The sequence below is a fragment of the Erithacus rubecula genome, assembly GCF_903797595.1.
Source record: "Erithacus rubecula genome assembly, chromosome: 4".
Lineage (NCBI taxonomy): Eukaryota > Metazoa > Chordata > Aves > Passeriformes > Muscicapidae > Erithacus > Erithacus rubecula.
Genome location: NC_136686.1, coordinates 7,336,709 through 7,359,706, shown reverse-complemented (window position 1 = coordinate 7,359,706; position 22,998 = coordinate 7,336,709). Strand labels below are relative to the sequence as shown.

General features: G+C 45.9%; 1 protein-coding gene across 3 annotated transcripts in view; it reads right to left on the bottom strand.

Moving 5' to 3' along the window:
- PARVB (parvin beta) overlaps positions 1 to 21,101 on the bottom strand; it is a 47,313-nt gene extending 26,212 nt beyond the window's left edge. The window contains exons 1-3 of one of the 3 annotated variants that reach the window (XM_079303815.1): positions 20,845 to 21,101; positions 4,111 to 4,200; positions 2,250 to 2,320 (exon numbers count right to left, since the gene is read on the bottom strand). In XM_079303815.1, the coding sequence (XP_079159941.1) occupies positions 2,250 to 2,320; positions 4,111 to 4,200; positions 20,845 to 20,959 (276 nt within the window). In that variant the 5' untranslated portion in view covers positions 20,960 to 21,101. Of the gene's footprint in view, positions 1 to 2,249; positions 2,321 to 4,110; positions 4,201 to 6,529; positions 6,619 to 10,761; positions 10,863 to 20,844 lie in introns of those variants that run through there. The other 2 variants (XM_079303817.1, XM_079303816.1) reach the window with 2 other exon arrangements.
- Between the last annotated feature and the right edge of the window lie 1,897 nt (positions 21,102 to 22,998).

Here is a 22,998-nt window from a genome sequence, read left to right as displayed (position 1 = left end):
AATTAAACCAACATTTGGTGGAGACAAAGAGGCACTAAAGCAGCAGCAGCAGATATCTCTGCTGCTTCTCTGCACTGAGATCCATTTACCCCACTGCATGTGTCTGGCAGGACAGAAACACTGAGCATCAGTGATGGCAAACTCTTGGCACCTCTAACTCTGGTGCTGAAAGAGATCTGGGCTGGCCCCAACAAAATTGAGTGCCACTGCCAGCTTTGAAAAAGCAAATTCCTCTCTGAGGGGGAGAGAAGGAACCACGTGGAGCTGTAAAAACCTCCGTCTATTCAAGCTCCCACTCCTCACTAGTCCATGGAGAGCTTTCCTTTCAGGCTCTGCAGGGCAGACACTTTTCTGCTGGCTGGGTTTCTAAAGCACAGCAATTCTCATCCAGCACTGGGGCTTTGGAAAATGACATTAACCACCAAAGTACAGAAAACGAGGAATAAATTATTCCTTTTTTTTTTTTTTTTGCATTATCCAAACTCTGTAGTATAAAATGAGTTTTGCCAGCATAATTCAAACCTCTCCCTGGCTCACAGATTCACACCAACACAGTGTGAATTCACACCATCTCAGTAAAAACTTCAACTGCTGAGAGGTATGCAAATCATTAACAATTACCCAAATTACACAGGCACTCTACAGAACACATCTCTCCTTCGAGGATGATCCCAAGGAAACCATCTCCAGTTCCATGCTGCTCCCTGCACCAGGTGATCCCATTCCAAGGGAACCTCTCTGCTTGTGCAAGTGTGAACTGGCCTAGTGACCCTGAACTGGCCATGCACTCAAACATTATCCTCAGGCACTGTTCTGGCCCTGGTTTTCATTCCTCCTGGAGGTTTTCAGGTTTTCAATCTGAAAAATATGATCTTGCTAGACTACAGCATCTGGAGGAGACTCAGAAACTTGTATTAAACTCAGCAGGAAAATTCACAATTTAAAAGCAATTGCAGGCTCAGTATCAAGTCTCCTGAATCATAGAGTACATCTGGTTCCTCCACTACAGTGACTCTTGTTCAGCTGATAATATCACTGTTCCACTAGCATAGAAACCACATTGCATTCTGAGAGGGTGATGCAAGACCACTGCACCTTTGAGCAAATTAATGGATTTAGGTACTAAGAAAGAAAGAATGTGCAGTCACTTAATTTAAAACCACAATGTACTCCCGGTGAATTAGAATAACAGAAATTGGAGCCCAGCTCCTTGCTAAGCTCAGTCTGATGTGGTTTTGTGATGCCAAACATGTTATTGCAGTGGTAATAATAGATCTCTGGGCTTGTGTTAAAGATGTACCAGGTGAGCAGTTTGCTGAAGCAGTTTACTTTGGGAAAGCAGACAGGGTGCATCAGGTTTCCAAGCAGGGAATATGCCCAAACTGAGCCTCCTCTCAGGAAATGGTGTACACTATCCAAACTCTTCACAGACACACAGATATAGCTGTATGGTCGTTTCGCAACAAAAATTATGTTTACAATTGTTTTAAAGAAATGAAGGGAAGTGTAACACAGCACAAACATCTTTTTGAGAGAGATCACACTTGCTCAGGCTTGCTATCCCTCCTCTTCCTGCTCAAGCTTGCACTGGGTTAACCCCAACAACTTTCTGCATAGAAAAGGTTCTCCTAAACACAAATCCTTCAAGAGCAAGTCCTCTTCCATGCCAGCAGGAACTGTGGGCACTGCTAAGTCAGGAAGTCTCTTTAAACATCAGCACATCTGGGCACACCTTATCAACACCTTGGGCAGGTGTAAGTGTGAAGAGACAGACTCAGAACCACCCTGGACCAGCACACAGGTAACTGAGGGCAGAATGCAGGGCAATAAGAATCTCAGTTCCAACTTTTCCACAACACGAGAGGTCCCCTCCTTGTTCCCTAACATTTCAGTCCTGTTCTTTCTTCTCCTGATACCTCACTAATGCTTTGCAAAGCTCCTTCCCAACTTTCACAACAGAAGGTAGCCGCATTTTATGTGTAGGGACTGCAGACAGACTCAAGCCAAGCACTGATCCTTATGACAATCATAAGGATAGAAATGGACAATGGAGCTTAGTCCATAACATTCAACCTTTCCTTGTCCCTCCACTTTTGCTTTTAGCTTTACCTTGCTGCTGACCTTCATCTCAGTTCCCACTCCAGTAACAAGCTGCCATTCCTCAGCTCTGTTCATGGGTGTCCAGCTTGCAAATTACTCCAGCCACACTAGTTAAAGGTTTGAAGAAGGACAAAACATTGATTTCCTACCTTGATCAGCTCCTTGAACTTGGGGTCTTCTTTTGAGTTGGGATCGATCATAGTGCGTTCCTCATTCTCCTCTGTGCAAGCAAGAAGGGAAACCTCAGTGAGATCCACTTAAATGTGCCCAGCTGGCACTGCAACCACCCCACACCACCAAGGGGCTTGTCAGCTGATAGACAAGGCAGTGCCTGCTCATCCTCCTAGCCAGGGGATGTCCCATGACCCCAAGTGCCAGGCAATTTTAGAGACACACAAAAATAGCACAGCCCCACTTCCCCAAACCAGGATTGCCTCCCCTGACCCTGCCCTATGCAGAATGTTCAGGAAAAATCCCTGTCCTCATGTGGGGCACATTCACAGTAACACACCAAAAATCACAGTGAACTACTTTTGTCCTTCTCCTCAGTTTGAATTTAACTTCTAATTGAAAACACCCATCCCAAATTGCAGCACCTGGAAGAATATTAGTGAGCTTAATGCACTAGACTCAGTGCAGCTGCTGAGATTTGGGCTGAGGGTTTGTGGCTACACCCTCTGGTTCCCCAAAACTTGGTCACACGTGCTCTGAGTGCAGGAACTCTTCAACCTTTGATTAAACTTATGAAATAAAATTATCCTGCTCTGTATCAGCTGTGCTGGTGCATGGGAAAGAGCAAAAAATAGATTTCACTGGTGTAAAGTCTTCTATTTCATCTGCTGATGAGGTGTGTGAGAAGTGCTCTCTAATGGCCAGAAGGCAGGTCACGTGCAATCCTACTGTCCTATTGATTTTTCAGTTCTTTCTTTCTATCAGGACAACAAAGGAGGGATTTTGGTATCACTGCTGGTCAGGCCATTGTCACAGTGCTCAGTGCAACCATTTAAAACATGGCAGTGACTTCCCACTCCAGCCAGATGGGAAGCATGACACACCCTGGACACAAGGCTGACTAACCAGTATCCAACTGGTCACCTTAGACCTCACCCACACATTTGGGGTCAGCATCTTTCAGGGCTCTTCATTTTTATTAAAAAATAAGACACTGCTGCCTAAACACTTGCTAAATTTCCACAAACCATTGAAAAAAAAAACATGAATTCTTTTGCTGCATGTCCCCCACCCTGTTCCTTTAGTTCCTCATTACTGCCTAGGGTGAGTCAGGCAGTCATCATAAGGAAGTGACACCCACAGCACTAACCCTGAACAGGGCTTGACCCATAACAGGACATGATTTACCATGATAAACCAGAACTGGGTTTATCATTCACTGGTGATCATATCTTTGCAGGACAGGCCTTCAGCAGCAGTCCTGCATCCCCTAAAGACATCCCCAGCTTTAGTGGTATCCAGGAGAAATCACTGGAGACACTCCTGGACTACACATGTCAACACAGAGCAACCAACACTTTGACCACATCTTAGGAAAAAAGTGCATTTCCTACTACTCTCCTAATCAGGAAACCCAAATGAGTAACACATTCTGGTTTTAATTTACTCTTTTATGATTTGTCCTGATGTTTGATTTATTGCCTTATAATTAGCTGCTCCAACTAATTCCATACATTAGGAGACATGTGGCCAGGAAAGATAAAAGTGGTTTATTTCAACAAGTTTTAATATTTTTGCTATTAAATTAAGCCCTTTCTCTTGCAGGGACTCAGAGTGAGGGAATGGGGATGGACATGGGAGAGAATCCATAAACTGCTCTGCTTGGCACTGCTCTTCAAACTCCATTTAGCCTTTTTAATTTCTAATCTACAAGCAATGTGCAGCCTTTTTCAATTGTCTCTTCCAACCCTCTCAGTTCCAGCTGGGCCATCTGCACTCAGCAGTGAGGCAGTGATGTGGGGCCCTTCACAAACCATCCCTGCAGCACAAAAACTTTACCTAATAGTGTGTCTTCTGGATGGATGTCCACAGTGCTTGGATTCATTGGAGCATTGATGGCATTTTTGCCTTCTTCTTGGAGGTCACTCACTGGATAGAAGGAAAAAAAACAAAAAACAGAGTGTAATAAATGCAAAGTTGACGTGTATGTAGAGGTTGGGGACAGGGTTCTTGATAACAGAAACATCTGGTAGATCCATTTCAGAACAGGACCACAGTTTATGGCATGGAGAATTGCAGCCACAGTGGAAAATAAAATCGAACTAACATCCTTTTATAGCTTCCTATTAAACAGAGCTACCACAGAAGTGGCTGGAAACTTTTAGCAAGAAACCCAATTCTGTGGTAAGAGCAAGCTCAGAGTGCTTGTTTCTCCAGAAGGAAGGGGTGTGAGCTTTGCCTGCAGGATGGCCCCAGCCTAGAGCAGACAACAAACTGTAAAAAAAAAAAAACCAACCTTTTCTGACAGCAGCACCCCCACCCATCATCACCTTTTCCAGCTGCAGAATATGCAACTTGCTATGGCCTTATTAAATCCTCAGAATGAAGATGAAAATGTATTTAATTCCAGTGTGCCACTTGATAAAATAGATGTGCCATGATCTGGTGAACACAAATCTGATTTTTTTTTACTTCCAGCTGTCCTAAACTTACAACTCTCATTGGGAAGATCAGTAAAGCACACTTCATAAATAAAATGGATGTTAAAATACTTCCCTGCATCCTGCCATTAGGAAGGAACTAAATTTGAGTATAGCTCTTCAGTATTTTCACAGAGCTCATCAGTAAGAAAAGCATCAGCACTGCTGTAACACTTTGATACTCTACAAGGCATCTCCCCTTACACTCAGATGACATTGATTACAAGGCATGAAACCACAACAGCCCCACGTTTTCCGTGGCATTTCTGAGTAAGCATGATCTAAAATGACTTGTGACAGCATTTGTGGTAGTGCAGTCTCCTTTGGGAGGGGTCCCACACTCTTTCCAGGGAATAGCAAGGACTTCCAAATGAATAAGGTTTGCTAGGCAAACTTTTCTCAGGAAAGAAAAGGAGGAACAGTTAAATAATGGTCACAGTATCCCTGCAAACTCTCCCCTTCAAGAGACGTCATTATTCCCCTTTGCCACTGGAAAAACACACCACAGGCTTGTCATTAGCATCAAGGAAAAAATCCTGCATCAGGATTTGTTTTCCTGCCTCACAGAAGTGGAAAAGACAGAGATCCTACTGCCACAGAGGAGAACAGGGAAGAATACTGCAAACCTCACTCCTTCCCTCACAGAAACCTGAAAGAGGTGCTTAAAACAAGTTCTCACATTTCTTAATTGCAGCCCCAAGAGATTACTTAATTCTTGTTCACAGCAGGATCCTGATCACCACTAAAATCCTCATTATGGAGTGCAAGAAACAAAGCCCAGGCTGGTATTTTGAGACATGGTGGTTTATGCCCGTTGGTTCCCAACTGCAAACAGAACACAGCATCCTCAGGCTGAGACTCAACCTGAGTAAAGATGTTGGTAAAGAAATGCTGAAGTTCCTGTTTTCAGCATTCCTTCTCATTTTCTTGAAAAAGTCCACAAAAAAAAAAAAAAAAGAAAAAATAAAAAAAAAAAAGCCAGGGAGCAAGAAGGCCTCATACAACAGATCAAATCAGCTCCAACAATGTGCCTTACCCAGCCCTGTTTGCATTATTCCCAATTAGAGCTTTCTTACCCCAACAACTCCTGCATTGTGATACCACCAAGAGACACAAGATAATTCATGTGGAAACTGAAGTCTGATTTTTTTAAAACCCTGCTAGGACTATAAATGCCCAAACTTCAATTAATAAGACTTATATAGGAACTACTAGCTTTATTTCTAGATGTAGCACTCTTCATTATCACAGCAGTGCTGTTATTCTGGGAATGCCAAGTGTTCAGTATGCTCAGGGCATCACTGTTCCCAGTGCTTTGCAAATGCTGAGGAGAGCTCTGGGCAGTGAAAGCATGGCACAGTGTATGTATATGAAAAAATTATGTATACATTTCAAACCAGAGTATTTCTAAATGCAGCTAATCTAGATTTATTCCCAAAAGTTTACATAAGGGGGTCCACTTTTTTAATATAAAAAATTATCTTTACTGTTTTTGACAAAAACACCTTGTTTCTAAGCAGTTTCCTAAAATGGAATAAAACATTAATGCAAATTTGTGTATTAAGCCCCCATCCCTCATGACATGAAGAACCACATGAAATCTTCATGCTTCTCTTCAGACCCCGTGCCAGATCCCAGGGGACCAAAACATCCCCTCCTACCTCTGCCAGCAAAGCAAGGCTCTGCCAGCAGAAAACTTCCCCAAGCTGCCTCCCAGGGAGAGCCCAGCACACCAGGTGCTCATGGAGGGATTCCTGCCACAAAGGGAGTGCTCCTACCTCCCTTTCTGCGCCTCCTGCACAGCAGCCCTGCCATCCCAGCCCAGCAGCAAGGACACAGACAGAGCCCATGGGCTGTCTGAGTGCTGACGGAGTGGCAGCAACTGGATAAGGCACTGCCACCTCCAGACTGCCAAAGCCCCTAATTTGGGCACAGTGACACAGGAGCAGGCATAGGATCAGTTCCCAGCTGCTGGGGACAGGGGCCAGGAGGGAGGACACAGCCTTGGCCGTGGTCCCAGCCAGGAATCCCTCCCTGTCTCCCACCAGGGCTGCCTAAGGGCAAGCACCTCAGGGATGGTGTTTTCTGTGCATGGAGCTTCCCAGGAAAGTCACCTGCACCTTCTGGTGAAGACACAGCTGGGTTCCAGAGCTTGCCCCAAGGTGTTGCATTTTAGGCTAGAGGAGAGGGGGGGAAAAGGATAATGCAACAGAGTTCTTCATGTAATGCAGAAGCAAAAAAGAGCTTTATTTATAGAAACACTACACTTATACAGGGTAATTCATGCAAAACAGAATAAAAAATGCTCATTGGTCCAAGAAAGCAACACCTCTTTGAAAACATGCTTTCTGCAAAACATCACATCTCTCACACACCCTGCAGGTGCATGATCATTGTTATAATTCTTGTCCTTGTGCAGCCTGAGAAACCCAAGGCTTCAAGGCTGCTTTTCCCCTGGTTCCCAGCAGCATCCAACAACACCAAGGGACACAGGGGTCCCCAGAGGCAGCATGTAGGAACACAAATTTTCCAGGGCATTCCCCACCTCCAGAAGCCTTTCACACTGTGCTGGAACAATGCTGAGGAGTTTTTCCCTGCTCACTGCCCCCACTTATCACTGCTGAGCAAAGAAACAGAAGCAGGAACAGGAAACAAAGCCACAATGCTGGAAAGAAAAGAGATCCCACAAATAAGCAAATGGAGGCTGCTAATAATCAGGATGGAGAACCCAACAGGTATTTTAATGCAAATTTACAACAAAGAATGGCTTTCAGCCCATGCCTTCACAAACCCAAAGGTACTGTAGAAGATTATGGATATTAAAAGATTGGCAAGTGTCAGCTTCCCCTGTGGTGATGGCACAGATCTTTTGCTCCCTACCTGATGCTGGTGTCAAACACCTTTCTCTAAAGGCTGATCATCCCATTTCAGACCAGTGACAGCAAACTGCAGCAGGGGAAAGCAGGAAGGAGCAGGGCATTTAGAACAAGCTGAAGGAGCATGGCTTAGCCCAGGCTGCCTTTCAGCAAAAACCCTATGTTTCCCCCTAAACTAGAAATTTAAATTCACATTTAAAAGGTCACTTCTCTACCAGTCCCCAAGAAAGCAGCCCTGCAATATTTTGACAATCTCCTGGCAGTGTCAGCAGTCAACATGATCAAGTCACATCAGAAGGTGTGGTGGCCTTTCAAACAAATGAATAGAATGAGCAGATCACACACACAGATGGAACACATCTGTAAGCCAGGCAGGCTGTCTCAGACATGGGATTACAGGCAAACTGCACACAGTACAAACAATTAGATACAGAAAGTTGGAAGTGCCACCAGAGCAGTCAAGGATTTCTCATAAGCCAGGAGCTGCCCTTTAAAGTCAGCAGGAGCACTATAAAAAGATGTCGCAGCTTTCTCCTTTTTAAAAGGATCACCTGATATCAACAGCTTTCTACCTTCACTCTTAATTTTAGTGTAGTTTTAAAAGGTATCAGCAGCAGCAGAGGCCGCTTCAGTCTTGGCTATTCACAGCCTTGTTATTGAAAAACTGACCACAAGCATCTTACAAACACAGATGGTAAATGCTGCTTAATTTTAGCTTAGTTATTTCTGACTGCAAGGCTGAATCCCACCCTGCAGCAAGCAGCAGCTGCTGTGACAGTGATCCCAGGGTTCCTGTGTTTTCCTTTGCATTCATCCCATCCAGCCCAGCTGGCTCAGAAGTGCTGCCTGACCAGGACTTTTACTTGATGCACTTCCATCCCGTGATTCAATCCTAACTTTTCAAGTAAATTTCTAAATTTCTAACTAAATAACTATATTTCCATCTGACAGCCAAAACTCTTACAAAAAGTTGTCTTCAGAACTACCAACTTTCTAGACCCATTTAACAAAAGGCATTTTTGCTAAATCTTGCATTTTCTAAGAAAAAACTGATAAACTGGAAGGTTTCAGAGCCAGGCCCAAATATGCTGCAACACTGCACTCTTTTCTAGAGACAAGCCACACACAGCTCAGGTTACTGATCACTGCACATTTACAAAAGGCCCTGAGATCTTTTCATAGAGACTGTGGCCATTAACTGTAACAGAGAATTAATAATCCCAGGCACATCAAAGGCAAAGACTGACCAAATCCACATAAAGGCACTGCATTCAAGGCAGAACTGTGGTAATAAAGCAAATTATTTATATGCCTCAGCAGGCAAGGCACTGGCAATGGCCAGACTCTGGTACATAAAGAAGTGGAAAGCTGCAAAAGAAAAGGGAAAAGCAAAACCAAAGGCAACTTCTAAAGGGCTGTAATAATGCTTTTGGTTCAGTTGCAAACATCAGGCCACACTTTTTTAAACAGATGTGTTAAAATTTTTGCCAAAGGTAAAACATGTATCTAGCATGGTAAGAGCCTATTCAACACTTGAGCCAGTTGGAAACACTTATAAGAAGTTTGGGGTTTGTTTTGTTTGCAAGGGTGATATACTGCTTTCATATTTTCACAAATAAGAATATTCTTATTTTTTTAGGGAGTTGTCTGGGGGGTGTCTGTGAAAAGAGGATTTCCATTTTTTGGTGGTATTATGTTGCTGTCTCCATCAGGCAGGGATCCATTATGGCAAAGAGGCATTCAGACCTCATCTTGAGCCCTTCCTCCACTCACCCCTTCCTTTTGCAGACATTACTGGTTCCAGAAGCCACATTATGTCACAGAATGGAGAAACTCTGTGTCTGAAAACTAGCCAGACAAGAAAGGAAAAAAAAAAAAAAAAAAAAAAAAAAAGTAAATTTTCACTGTGTAGACACACAAACATTAATGCTGAGCAAAATTAATTAAAAGAGCCAACCAAAAAAAAAAAAAAAAACAAAAAACAAAAACAACAACAAAAAAAAAAACAACCAACCAAACAACAAAATAAAAAACAAACAGAAAAATAGCTAAATAACAACAGCAGAAATACCAGTATGGACAGGAATGGTATTTTAAAGTATTTGTAAAGTTACACTTAAAAAAGATAATAGATGGATACCCTCAAGGATACAGAGCAGATAGCTTCTACACTTGCTTTGTCCTGAATAGATTTCTTCAATCCCAAAGTTTGGAAAAGCCAAAGTGGGAAAAGCCAGGCAAGGACTGAAGTTTAAGAGGACCCTAAAAGCAGCCAGGGAAAGCTACACTCCTCCCCCTGCACACAAGTTCTACTTGAAAATGGGGAAAATGTTCTCTTTCAGCCTCCCCCAGGTATAACTCCCTCCCACCACAGAAAGGGGCATTTCTGCCCAAGAAGTAATGGTGGAGGTTATTGTTCTCCCAAGGACATTGCATGAGCACCGGAACAACTTCCAGCAGAAAGTGGAGTCAAATCTGATGTATGAGAGCAGAGGGAAAGACAAAGACTGGTAAGAAAAGGAAAAGACTGAAGGAGATCTTGAGCTTTGTCCACTCCCAGTAGAAACCATCAAGGCATTTTCAATTCACTGCCATCCATTCTTCATGAAATGCTGTGTTCTCCTAGGAACTCCTCTCAGGCTTTGGTGCACTCCTACAACCAAAGCTGATGGGCACAAGCAGCTAAAGGAACAGCACTTCATGTCTAGGAGCTCAGTCCAAGATCCCAAATGAAGCAGGTTGGTTTCCACAAGGTGCCAAGCACCAACAAGGCTCCTTTAGTCAAAAGCAGCTTCAGAAACCATCTAACCCTGCCAACTTTATCAAGCAGAACACTTGGCTTCAAAAAAAGCCACTACTGCAGCTCAGGCTAGCACATTTTACAAGTGACCAGCTCTCCATTCCTCCACCAACTTCCTTCCACATGGTTTGACACTTCATTTGTAGGTAGATAATGACCCCCCCTTAGTTATCTGCCAAGCCAGTTTCACCTGCACTCCCCATATCCTTTGCACAGAGGGATGGAAAGGTCACCACCACCACCCCCAAAAGTAATTTACTGTACAAATATGAGAACATCTTATGCTGTTTGTTCTTCTGGACATGTCAAGAGAAGCACAGAGTAACAGACTCACTTCTGATGGCAGGTGAACAGCAGCAAGGCTCTCTCTTCCTCAGCTGACAGGACAGAGCTTGGCAGCCAAACTCCAGGGGAATGGACAGGAGGCTGCAGATATGACTTGCACTTCAAAAAAAGCAACTATTTTGCTCGAAAAACATGATTCTACAGGAAGAACAAGCCAAGATAAGTGGTTCTGCAGACCACAGAAAGTGCACATGCCTCATTGCTGCAGCTGCCCAAACGTCACCCAGAAAGAAAATCCAGAAAAACACTTACATGGAGCAACTCTACTTGAGACACTCATTGAGAGTTTGCTAGTAAATACCAGAGGACCAGTGGAGGGACAGGCCATGCTCCAAACTAGAAGCTTTACCCTAAACACTCTACACACAGTTTTCAGTGTAACACATCCCAAGGTTGCTCGTGCCCAGCTCCACCTTTCCTGCGTCCTGCCTGCACTCAGGGCAGTAAAGCAGTGTCTTAAAAATGAGATGAAAGGTCTGTGTAAATACAGGCGACAAAATTTAAGAGTTTTCTCAGTGTTTTCCAGACATGTCATATGGGGGAAATTATTTTATTTTCTGCTTTGAGCACCAGAGGAGCCTGTCAAGACAAGCACTTCAGTGAAAAGCAGTACAGAGCTCACAATAAAAGCCTGGAACTCAGAGCCCAGAGCCAGATAAAAGCCAGACCATGAAGGGAAGGTACAGTGGAGACAGTGGCTGCCATAAAAGCATTTAGATGTTTAATTCTGCTGGGTTCATGTAAGAAATAGCCCCAGCATTTCCTAATGGAGTTGCTGAAAACTATGTAGAAAGAGTGGAGCCCTTCAACTGACTTCCCAGTCTCCCAAGCACATCCCTCAAGGAATATCAACATGCAATCAAAAAACAAGAGCCAGCCAAAGAATCAAATCAAAACAATTCCAAAGCACAAGAAAGCATCACATTTCACAAAGTATCAGAAAGACCTGCTGCTGCTTTTACTCATTTACTCAGCACACCAACGTTTTTCAGGATTTGCAGTTCTAGTTTTCTGTGGTCCCTTTCAGAGCCCTGGCACTGGTGAGCTAGAAAAGGTGCTAGTGGTGCTGGACATCTGAAAGACATCAGGTCAGTCCCAAACCAGGGGACAGGACACAGACAAAGAGCTCACACAACACAGGTGTGGCTAGGAGGATTCTTTCCCTCCTTTTCTTGCATCTGTTCTTACTCTGTCCATGATTGCAATGGATATGGAAACTTTCACATTCCCCAAACAGGATCATCAGACCAGCTATGCTGCAACATGCTAAACCCCCTGAAACAGCAGTGCCCATCTCCTGTGCATTCAGCACAAGAGTGGAATTCCCCAGCCCAGGCAGCTTCAAACTGAGTCTGCAGCCTTGGAGAAACCTCTGACCAAGCACTGCATCAACAGCAAATGAAGGGCTCCACTGAGGATGCCTTCCACCAAGATTCTGGGCAGTATGGCACCTACACCTAATGCCATTCAGGGGAAGAAAAGTCCCTCACTAAAAGTTGCAATTTCTTTTACCAGATGGAAACAAATGTATAGTGTTCGCCCTTAACCATACAGCAGTGAGTGGACAGTCCCTCTCATCTTCCCATCTGTCTCTTTCCCTGACAAGGGACCCTCAAAAAGCTCAGAAACAGAGTGAAACTCAAACTAAGAGAACATAATCAGAGAAGCTTTCCTTGGAAAGGTATAAAAGATTCAGGTTGAAGCTGTACTGTTGCTGCACTAGGTTAGGTCAGGCATGACTGCTTCTGCCCTTCCACATGCAAAAATAAAACCCAGCCACAGTCTGTGTGGTAGACAGAATTGGATCTGCTTTACAGGCAGCACATCTGGTCTGCTCCTGGCACTGCAGGGCCATTTTGCAGCATGACATTCTGGACACAATTAAAATCCAGTTTGATTTTGACAGGGCTCCATTGCACAAGCTTATTTAATTACCTAATTTAATTACCTATTCCTTCCAGCTGCAGAGAACAATGAGGGAGGCAGCAGGAAGAGCCAGATAATCAATACCTGGCTCCAAGTCTGGTGAGGGTCTTGAAATCTGGATTTTTTTGATCATGGATCAGTTGGCATGACACACAGCCTGGTGACAAATGGGACACAGCAGTCTCAAAGTGGGATAGAGTTTCTTGGGAGGCAGCTCTGAAGGGCAAAGGCTCCAGGAAGGCTGGACACTCCTCAGGAAAAGAGTTTATCACCTTGAAAGGAGGGCAGGCAACTCAGGTGGGCTACAAGGATGGCATGAGTTTACACAGGGAGAAAATTAAGGGGGTCAAAGCCCAACTAGAACTTAATCTGGTTACTGCTATAAAGGACAATAAAAATGTTTCTACAAATGCATCTGCAGCAAAAGGAGTGCTAAGGAAAATCTTCACTTTTATTGGATGCAATGGGGGCACATAATGAAAAAGACCCTTGGGGACATGATTTAGGGATGGACTTGGCAATGCTGGGGCAACAATTGGACTCGATCTTCTCTTGCAATTTAACTCCAGAATTCTAAGTAGAGCAGCAAGATTCCTGTCAGACCAAATTCTGTAGTGTTGCCATGCCTAAATTTCCAGTGAAACCAATTCACAATACTGGGAGCCATACAAGGAGAAGAAGGCAAACAGCAATCCCAAGGTAAAATTTCATAACCCTGTTCCTGTGGGAGAGTGCTAAGTGCAAAGTGCAAGTGGTTACTTTTGCCTATCATTTTTGAAGAAAATCCTGTCAATTTTGCAAATCCTTCAGATCCATCTGCTGGATTAGACAAGCCAGGAGTAAACAACACTATTCTATTTTAAAAATGACAGAAGTGTCTGCATCTGTTTAATGGCACAAATGGATGCATCTGCCAAACAGACCTAGTGGAACAACACTGAGGATTACACATTCTTCTATTTAAAGACACTAAAAAAGATACAACACCATGCCTCTACACAGACATCTCCTCATCCAGCTCTCAGTCTCCTTCCTTACTCCAAATAAACTGTGTATGCAACCATCCTGCAGCTAATTAAAAATTAGCAGTAAGGCCATATGGCAGCTATAATGGAAAATACACTATTTCTTTTTTCAGTGGATTTCTTATGGTTCAACCACACAATGAAAGAAAGACTAAAGAAAGAACTGGAATTCCAGGAGCCAGAAGAATGTGCTTGTTTTATAACCAACATGCAGCATACCTTGAAAAGAGGTTTTATAGAAGTCTGTATCTGATTGCCAGACAGACAGGGGATTATAAAGAAACTTTTTGACCTGGAGAAACAACCATTGAGAGGCAGAACTGAATTCCCAGTTCACACACCACCAGAAAAGCCAAACCCATAATCTCATCCCATGGCCTCTCCTCCCAGCCTGAGGCCTCTGGAGAGAGAGAGGGCTCTGCAGAGAGTGAAAGGAAACAAATCAGTGTACAGGATTTATAATCAGGAGTCCCATTGTTCCTCCAGGAGGAAGTGACAGAGATTTAAGGGCCTGGAGCACACAGACCCACTGCTCCCAGTATGTGCTGCCAGGTGTGCATGTTCTCTCCACATCTGGTTTTCAAAGCAAGACTTCCCTGGATTCAAATTACAAAAGGCTGACACCACGTGTTCTCCATCACCCTGTTCCAGCCAAACTAGACAGACACAACAGAATTCATGAATTTCAGGTTGCAGCTTTCTGCTTGGCCATCAGAAGAGTAAAGATCAGGAAACCTTCACCTCAGCACAGCAAGCTTCACCCTGGAGAGATCACGTGGCCACTGGCCTATTAGCTGTGCAACACAGAGGTTTGTTCCCACTTCCCATCAGTGCTGTGCCCACTCCCAAATGCAAGAAGGGTTTGCTCACACACAGCTGCTGTTTAGAGCCCCTGCCCTGAGAGCCTGTCCTGAGCAGAGCTCCAGCACCCAGGTGCAGGAATTCTTCCTGAAGAACCCCTTGATGAGCAGTGCTGTCCCACTGATCACTCCTGTCATTCCCTTCACCTTCCTCAACAGGACAGGAGTGCTGATGCAGCTTGTCACACCAGCCAAAGAAAGGGATGCTACAGGCACCACAGAATCACAGAATATCCTGAGCTGGAAAGGACCCACAAAGCAGCAAAGTCTAACCCTGGCCCTGCACAGACACCCCAACAATCCCACTCTGTCCCTGCCCAAACACAATCACCTTCCAGCAGCTGGCTTCTCCAACAAAATACCTGGATGCTGTTAGTTTAAATAACCTGGAGGTGTGCTGCAGTTAGGATTGCTCTAATGAGCAGAGGTCAGCACATGAAGGAGCCTTTGGGAAGCAGGGAACATGGCTGATTTCCCTTCCTTCTTCCTTGCTGACCTCCAGGTCTCCTGAAATGACTGAGAGGAGCAGGAAGTCTGAAAAGAGAACAAGGCACACACAGCCCCTCCTGCACTGCAGGAGTGACAAGGATCACAAACTGATGATGTTACAGGTGAGGCAGAAAACTCCTTCCCCTTGTGAGACATGTCAGTGTCTCTGTATGGCCACATTCCCCTTTTAGACATCATATCCCAGGAACCCTGACAGAGACAACCTCAGGGATCTCACAGGCTGAGATTTCTAGGGATGCCCAAGAGATTTGTGCACTTGACTGGCTGCATTTGGAAGCAGACAGCAATTTGGCATCCAAATCCCACATGGGCAGCTCTAAAGTAGCAGCTCTACTGAACTTCTACAGCTACAAACCTGAATCTCCTCAGCTGTGACCATGAAACTTGTGTGCACAAGGCACACACCAGAATTCCTTCCATCTGAACAGCAAAGCTGTGGCTGCTGAAACACCAATTCCTGCAGCCAGCAGACTCTGCCTTGCCCTGGGTTTGCCTCAGACCACATAAGCCTGGATCCCTTAGCAACAAGTTGTTCTGACATGCTTCTGCAATGAAAAAAGCTTGCCAGCTAATCTCCCAAATCTCCCAACATCAAAGTACAATCCAAAGCTCAGAGCAGTGCACTGGAAACCTCCACCAGCTCCATCTGTTTTCAGATCCACAGTTCTTGAAGTACATAAAAAGGCATTTACTACTGTTATGCACAATTATGCTCTTTTCTGGACTGCCCTATTGCCATGTGCAGATCAGTAGGATGCATGTATGTTAATAAAGTGATCTAAATATCCCAGCTCTTACAAACTTGAGCACACAGTCAGTAGGGCTCATGCATTCATGATAATGCACTGCACAGACAGCCTGGTGTCCCTGCACAGATTCACCAGGGAGATCCAGAGTCCCTCCTGTCCAAACTTTCCATCAGTTGTGGCTTTGCAGCTCCTCCATTCCCACCAAGTCCAAGTGCAGCTCTCCAGTACATCAGAGTCTCACAGGGCTCACCCACACACTCCTTGGAGCAGACACAGCCAGATGCCTCCTCCTAAAAGTCCTTCCCCAGCTGTCATAATTCATAAATCCTTCAGAAGAAATTAAAACAGGTATCATTGAACAACTGCTCTGGAATAAGAGTTGACTTTAGGGAGAAAAGGATTGGAATTCTGAAATTGGAAAACTGAAAGTGTTGATAAACACCCTGCTAAGGTTTTACAAGGAATCTTAACAGTGTTCTTACAATGAATCTTGTTTTAAAAACTGCAGCTCTGGAAATAAAACTGCTTTTAAATGTCTGTTTTCCTTATAGGAAGGCAAGGCACTCCTTCAACACTAGTGAAGAACTACAGAGCTATTTTTTGTGTCTTGCTGCATCCTGTCTGGAAGAAAACTTGGAGCTGTAATTCCAAGCTCTCCTGTCTCACCAGGAGACTATGCCTAAAGCTGCACTAGGTGAGCCACCCTAGCCTAAGTGCAGCTACAGAGGAAAATGTGGGGATTATAATACTGTAAAAAACACAGTTCTAGTGCATATGAAGTTCATTTCAGTTGAGACATTGACACAAAATATATTCCCAGTACAGCTTTTGCCAGAACAGAACACAGAACCCAAACCAGCACTGCTCTACCAAGACTGCAACCAGACTGGTCAGGCCTGAGCCCTAGGGGAGAAACAGCAATTAGGCAACACAGATTCCAACTGGAAACTTAGGTCTGTTTAAATCAGTGGTAGAAAGGATAATAAATTGAGGTTGAAATATGAATCTATGTGTGTTTGCACAGACTTTCTATATATACACACATATCTGGAACAGTATGTAGCTTCAATATAACTACTACTACTGCAAAAAGGAGCTGCAAATTCCTTTCTTAAAGAGCAAGCAATTCTACTTAACCAGCACTCATCTCATCTTCTGGGGGGTATTTCAGCAGCAGTAGCACATCACAATGCACAGACACACTTCTCCAGCCAAGCATCCTCTCAGTCTGTAGCAAATGTACTTGTGTGAAGCAGGACAACAGAATTGAACTCTACACATTTTGTATTTGTCTCCCCACCTGCCTAAAAATCCACTGCCACATCTTGTGAGTAAGGCAAGTAAATTCAGAAGGCAGTGAGACACCATCAGGGTATGTCACTGTAACACCAAGACACAGATCCCAAGAACAGCACTTCAGCCTCCCTTGGTATGCACAGAACTTTCCCCTTATTCAGCTCCTGTTGCAATAATCCTGCTCTCTTTCACTCCCCTCTCCTGATTGCATCAGGCACAAATAAATGGCAATTTTCTTGCCCCTGTGCCCACCCTCATTCCTGTCACTGGGATGCTGCACCAAGCAATTGATTCTGTTTCATTTCTATCACTGACTCCCCCATACTATACACATACATAGATACAATAAAAGAAAGATCATTTGGCCAAACACCTGCTGCCCAGGTCTTCCATACAGTGTGTTATGAGGAAAAGAAAACCAGGCTTTGCAAGGAGGCTGGGAGTGAAGCTTGCAGCAAACCCCCTCCTTTATTCCAGTACAGCAACATCACTCTGACAAACAGGAAAGGGCAGAATTTTTCAATTTCCATTTGCAGATGAAGTTGAAACACAGCACTACCTGAAACAATATCTTTTACAAAGTATGAAAGAAGCTAAGGAATCAGCTGGGTTAAAAACCATACCCTCTATGACTGTAAGATTAGGAACACACATCTCCCTCCATGCTGTCCCATGGCCTTTCCTGTCCTTTATTAATCAGCAAGACTTTTCTCCCTGGGGCATTTTTACCCAAACTAGGGGTTAAAAATATTCCTGGGAAGGAAGAGGAAGGGAGGAGCCAAACAGACAGTGAGATCACTCAGCCTTCCATAGGAAACCAGGGTAAAAACAGCTTCCCCACGAGCTGCTCTTTCTCTTGAGTCAAGGCTGCCTAAAAACCCTCTCCAAAAATACATTGTAGCAAGTTATGAAGTACTTAGCAAAAAAAATTAAATTTTCATGCTCATGATTAGCAGCTGCACATCATGGTTATTTACAACCTGTGAGTAAAGAAATGAAAAGCACAAATGATTACAGTATGATTACAAGGAGCTTTGAGCTGCATGGTCCAGAAGGGCACAGAAAGGAACAGGATTGATATAAGTGGATTTTAGCTCTCACACAGACCCTGTTAAAGGTCACTGTATGAGCACAGCTGGGACAGCAACAGCTGCAATACAAAGGCAGTGAAATCAAGCAGAAGGTATAAAGAGCCCTGGGGCTGGAGCTTTTGGATAATTTCAGGCTGTGCCAAATGAGCAGCCAGCATCCTCATTTGCCTGGAGAGGGCAGGATTCACTCTGGGAAGATCGTTCTGACCTCTGCTGGTCCCCTCAGGCAAACCCAGCAGAAAGCTGGAGGGGGGCCAGGAATTCCCAAGGGCTGAGCACATGGGGAAACACTGACCACATCTACTCCTACCAACTCATTCAAGGGACACCACTCAGATGAAGTAACCTTCCAGTTTATTCTGCTCCACACTCACATTAAAAAAATGTAGTTTCTAGCCCTGAAATTTGCTCCTTGGGCTGCCCAAGCTCTACCAAAAGTCATATTCCAGCTCTTCACTCTTATCCCTTGGCTCCATCCCATTGCACAGGCTGGGACAGCCTCCACTGGAGAGCTGCTCCACAATGGGAAAAAAACATTTCCCTTCACAACCAAGGGGCTTGGCTGCCTGCAGCACCAGGGAATGTCCCACCCAGCAGAGGCACCTCAGACTGCAAGGAATCCTCACACCAAAAGCTGCCCCTCGTGTTGCAGCTTCCTCCCCATCACAGCAGCAGAAGCAGGGCTGGGAAGCTTTGATGTGGTTCCCCACCAAGCACCAGGCACAGCCACCAAAAGAGGCCCTTCCATGGCCACACAAGCAGGTAAAACCACAGGGAAAATCAGCAGAACCAGCTGAAAGTGGTCACCTCAAGAAACAGCCCAGTGATGCTGAAATGCCTAAGAAGGGAAGCTGCCAACCTGTTTCAGCTTAGAAGCTACCCTTGACATGCAGGTTTTTTGGGGCACTGCCAGAGATGAATTTTTTTCCAACATCTTCCTTCGGAAGCAAATGAGATCATCTCAGGAAGGCACAACTGCTTCTGTTGCTCCTCAGCAGAACCACGTCAGGGAAATGTGATTAAAAATAGATAATAAAGGAAACGCCAGTAAGCCACACCAAAACAGGCAGCAGAAGGAAAGGGAAGCAATTTCCTTGAACCAGGTTTCAAGGCCTAATATTGTGTTTTTAAATATTAAAAAGCTGTCTTCTGAATGTTGCTGGCAATTCATAGATTCAACATGGGCGAAGTGTGCTCAACAGCCAGTTGAAGGGAGGCTGAAACTTGAATTACATCCCACAGCAGACACTAGGACTAAACCAAGGCCAGCTTTAACCAGCCATCAAGCCACAACTGTGTTATGCCACAGGACAAGGACACACAGATTTCCTGCTGGCAGATGTCAGGAGTCTGGGGATAACACAGAAGCAGCATCTCCATAGAAACCAGTCCTGGGGAGTCTGGGAAGCTGGAGAGAGCACACACCATGCCTGGAGGGCACTGCACTCAGAGGAAGGGCACTCTGAGCATTCAGGACTGGGCCAGCTTTATCAGGTCCAGCAATGAGACACCTCCCTTTCTCCAACAGCAGAAGGCTGCTATCAGCACACAGCCCCAGGCGAGGGATGGGGTTCCAGGGACACCTCCCAGATGTGCCCACGCCCCATTTCGGGGCGTGAAGCAGGGGCTGAGCCCCCCACTGTGGGTGCTGGTCCATGGGGCTCGGGCTAGGGAGCTTCTCCAGGCTCTCTGCAGGGAAGGGAAGGGAAGGCTCTTGCCTCCCTGCCCAGGTGGCACCAGCAGGGCCATCTCACATGCAACACTGGGCTATGTGTGCCTATATGGGATCCTTCAGAGTGAGGCGGGTGGGATGGATGTACCTGCTCTCTGGGCACAGTAAAGCCTTTGGATAAAGGGACCTGGAATGAAACGTGGGCAGACTTTGGCCACCATGCCCTGGTGGCTTCCCCAACTCTCAAACCACAAGAAAACGAGCCACAGTCTCGTCGGTCACCAGGAATTTATTTTATAGCACAATAGGGGTTTTAGGTTTACCTTCCCGGACAGGTGACATGGGCTGATGTCCTGCCCTCCATCACTTCAGTCTCCCCACCACTCCATCCATCTCCCACCATTCCAGTCTCCCCATCACTTCATCCATCCCCCACCATTCCAGTCTCCCCATCGCTCCATCCATCTCCCACCATTCCAGTCTCCCCATCACTTCATCCATCCCCCACCATTCTAGTCTCCCCCATCACTCCATCCATCCCCCACCATTCCAGTCTCCCCATCACTTCATCCATCCCCCACCATTCCAGTCTCCCCATCGCTCCATCCATCTCCCACCATTCCAGTCTCCCCATCACTCCATCCATCCCCCACCATTCCAGTCTCCCCATCGCTCCATCCATCTCCCACCATTCCAGTCTCCCCATCACTCCATCCATCCCCCACCATTCCAGTCTCCCCATCACTCCATCCATCCCCCGTCGTTCCAGCGCTCCCCGTCGCTCCCCACGTCCGTCCCCAGCCGTGCTGGGCTCTCGGCCGAACAAAGCGCGGCTCGGGGGCTGCGCGGCGGCTCCCGGGAGAACCGGGACGGGCCAGGGCGGGATGGGATGGCGGAGCTGCCCCGACCACGTTCCTTCCTCCCCTCCGCGCCGCAGACTCACCCTCCTTGGCTTTCTTCTTCCTGGCCAGGGTCCCGCCGAGCTTGCCCAGGAACGACTCCTCTTTCTTCATCCTGTGCGGCCGCAGCGTCGGGGAACGGACGGGCGCGGCGGACATGGGGAACCCGCCGGGTCCGGCCCGGTCCGATCCCGCCCGCGGAGTCACCGGGCCGAGCGAGCGGGGCGAGCCCGCGGCGTGCGCTCCGCTCTGGGGGCGGGCTGGGAACGCCGCGGCCACAGCGCCCTGCCACGGCCGGGAAGGCCGCGGGAGGCGGGGGCGGGACGAGCCCCGGACACCCCCGGGGCCGGGGCGGGCACCGAGCCCGCCCGAGCATCACCTGCGGCCGGCAGGCCGGTCCCTCCCGGTGCGCCGGGAACGGGGCCAGAACAGCACCCCCGGTGCCACCACGGCCGGAGCAGAGCGGGAGTAGGCGCGAAAGCACACAAAGATCAAACCTGAAATGACATCCTTTCTTAAGAACTGTTCTATGTATTCCACCTTTTTGCAACAGTTGGGCTCAACTGGGAGCAAAGGCTCAGCGTGTGCCATTTGTCAGGGCGCCGCAATTCCTGTGTGCCTCCTCTGTCTTCTCCTCCTGGCATGCTGCCGGTCAGGGCTGACATCTCCTTTGTGGGAAGATCGAGAAGAAGGCTCTGTGTTTGCCAAGCCACCAGGTGTCCCCGCACCATCAGCACGGCGTGTGCCCACAGAAACACCCCAAACCAGACACCTGGTCGTGATCCCAGAGGGAGAATTTCTTATTCCTTATCATTTCACAGCAGCCAGGAGCATGATAAGGGGGTTGTGGAATACACGTTAAAAACAGCTCCTAAAAACAGGAGTTTATAGTGTTGGGGTCTGATTCTGTTTAAGCCCCTGAAGTTGTCCCACTGATTTCACCGGGACTGCTGGGTCCCCAAAGTCACACACAACCTTTGCTGTGCTCCTGCAAGCAGCGCCCCTGGCAGCAGCCCTTGCCCCAACAAAGGACAGCATTGAAACCAACACAGCTTGGCTCAGGAGCTGCACACCCAGCTTATGTGGGACAGATTTGCAGGCTTGACCTGACGCAGAAGCAACACTGCAGGACATATCCAGAGCACAATGTAGCAGAGAAAATTTTCTAGGTTAGTTTCACTGGAGATTTAACCCGAGCTAATCCCCTCTGTCACCCAGGCCCACTCTTGTTCCTCACCTCCAGCTACTTTTCTACAGACACTTAGGCAACTAAAAGAAAAACCCAACTCAACAAATAAAAACCAAAATCACCCAGCCCAAGCTTTCCAGTGTGACTGGGCATGAAGTCACCCAAGGGCAAGTGGCAGCAGAAGGGAAGTGGAGGGCACACATGGACCAGGCTGGAAAGACTCTTTCGAATGGCAGTGCAGACTTCTGTGAACTTTATTGAAACTGCTTCTTTGGAAGAACAAATAAATTTCATTTCCTGCAACAACACTGTGTTGCCCATAGCAGAGGCTTTTAGACTGCAAATGAGAATTTACCAGGAGTGGGATCAATACCAGTTACAAAACCACTTGCAAAATTAAATAATTTTTGAGGATGTCAACTGCATTCTTCTGGCATAATCCACATGAGACCATTTCCAAGTGCAAGCTCCATTTTCAATTCACCAATGGCCTGAATTCATACAAAACCCACACATTAATGCTGATCTGCAACAGACCTAGCAGAGTGGATATTTTCATTTCATAAAACACATACTAAAGTCCTAGATTACATTTAGCTTTAAGGCAATGTGGAAAAAGTATTTTATCCAAGCTGCAGGGGAAAAAAGCCCCATAAAAATTGATCAGTTCTCACACTAGAGTTTTTTACACTAAATTGCACTCAGAAAATGTGTGAGTACAAACCTTAAGCAAGAAAGCAAACAAACTGGTTAATTTACACACATGGAACAAATGGTAAATGAAACTTTACAGTCTCCAGTACAGCACTCAAGATGTAACCACTTAAAAGAATCTTTTAATAATTGAAATAAAGCCACTCAGATCCATTCACCTCTGACTTTGATGTCCTATCTATTTACAAAATGCTTCAATGTGTAGCTAAGTAGAAAAAGCATTCAGCCTATTGCAAAGGAAAGGAGGCAGGGTTGCTTGAGACAAGAGAGAGCCCATGGCAACAGAAAGTCAAAT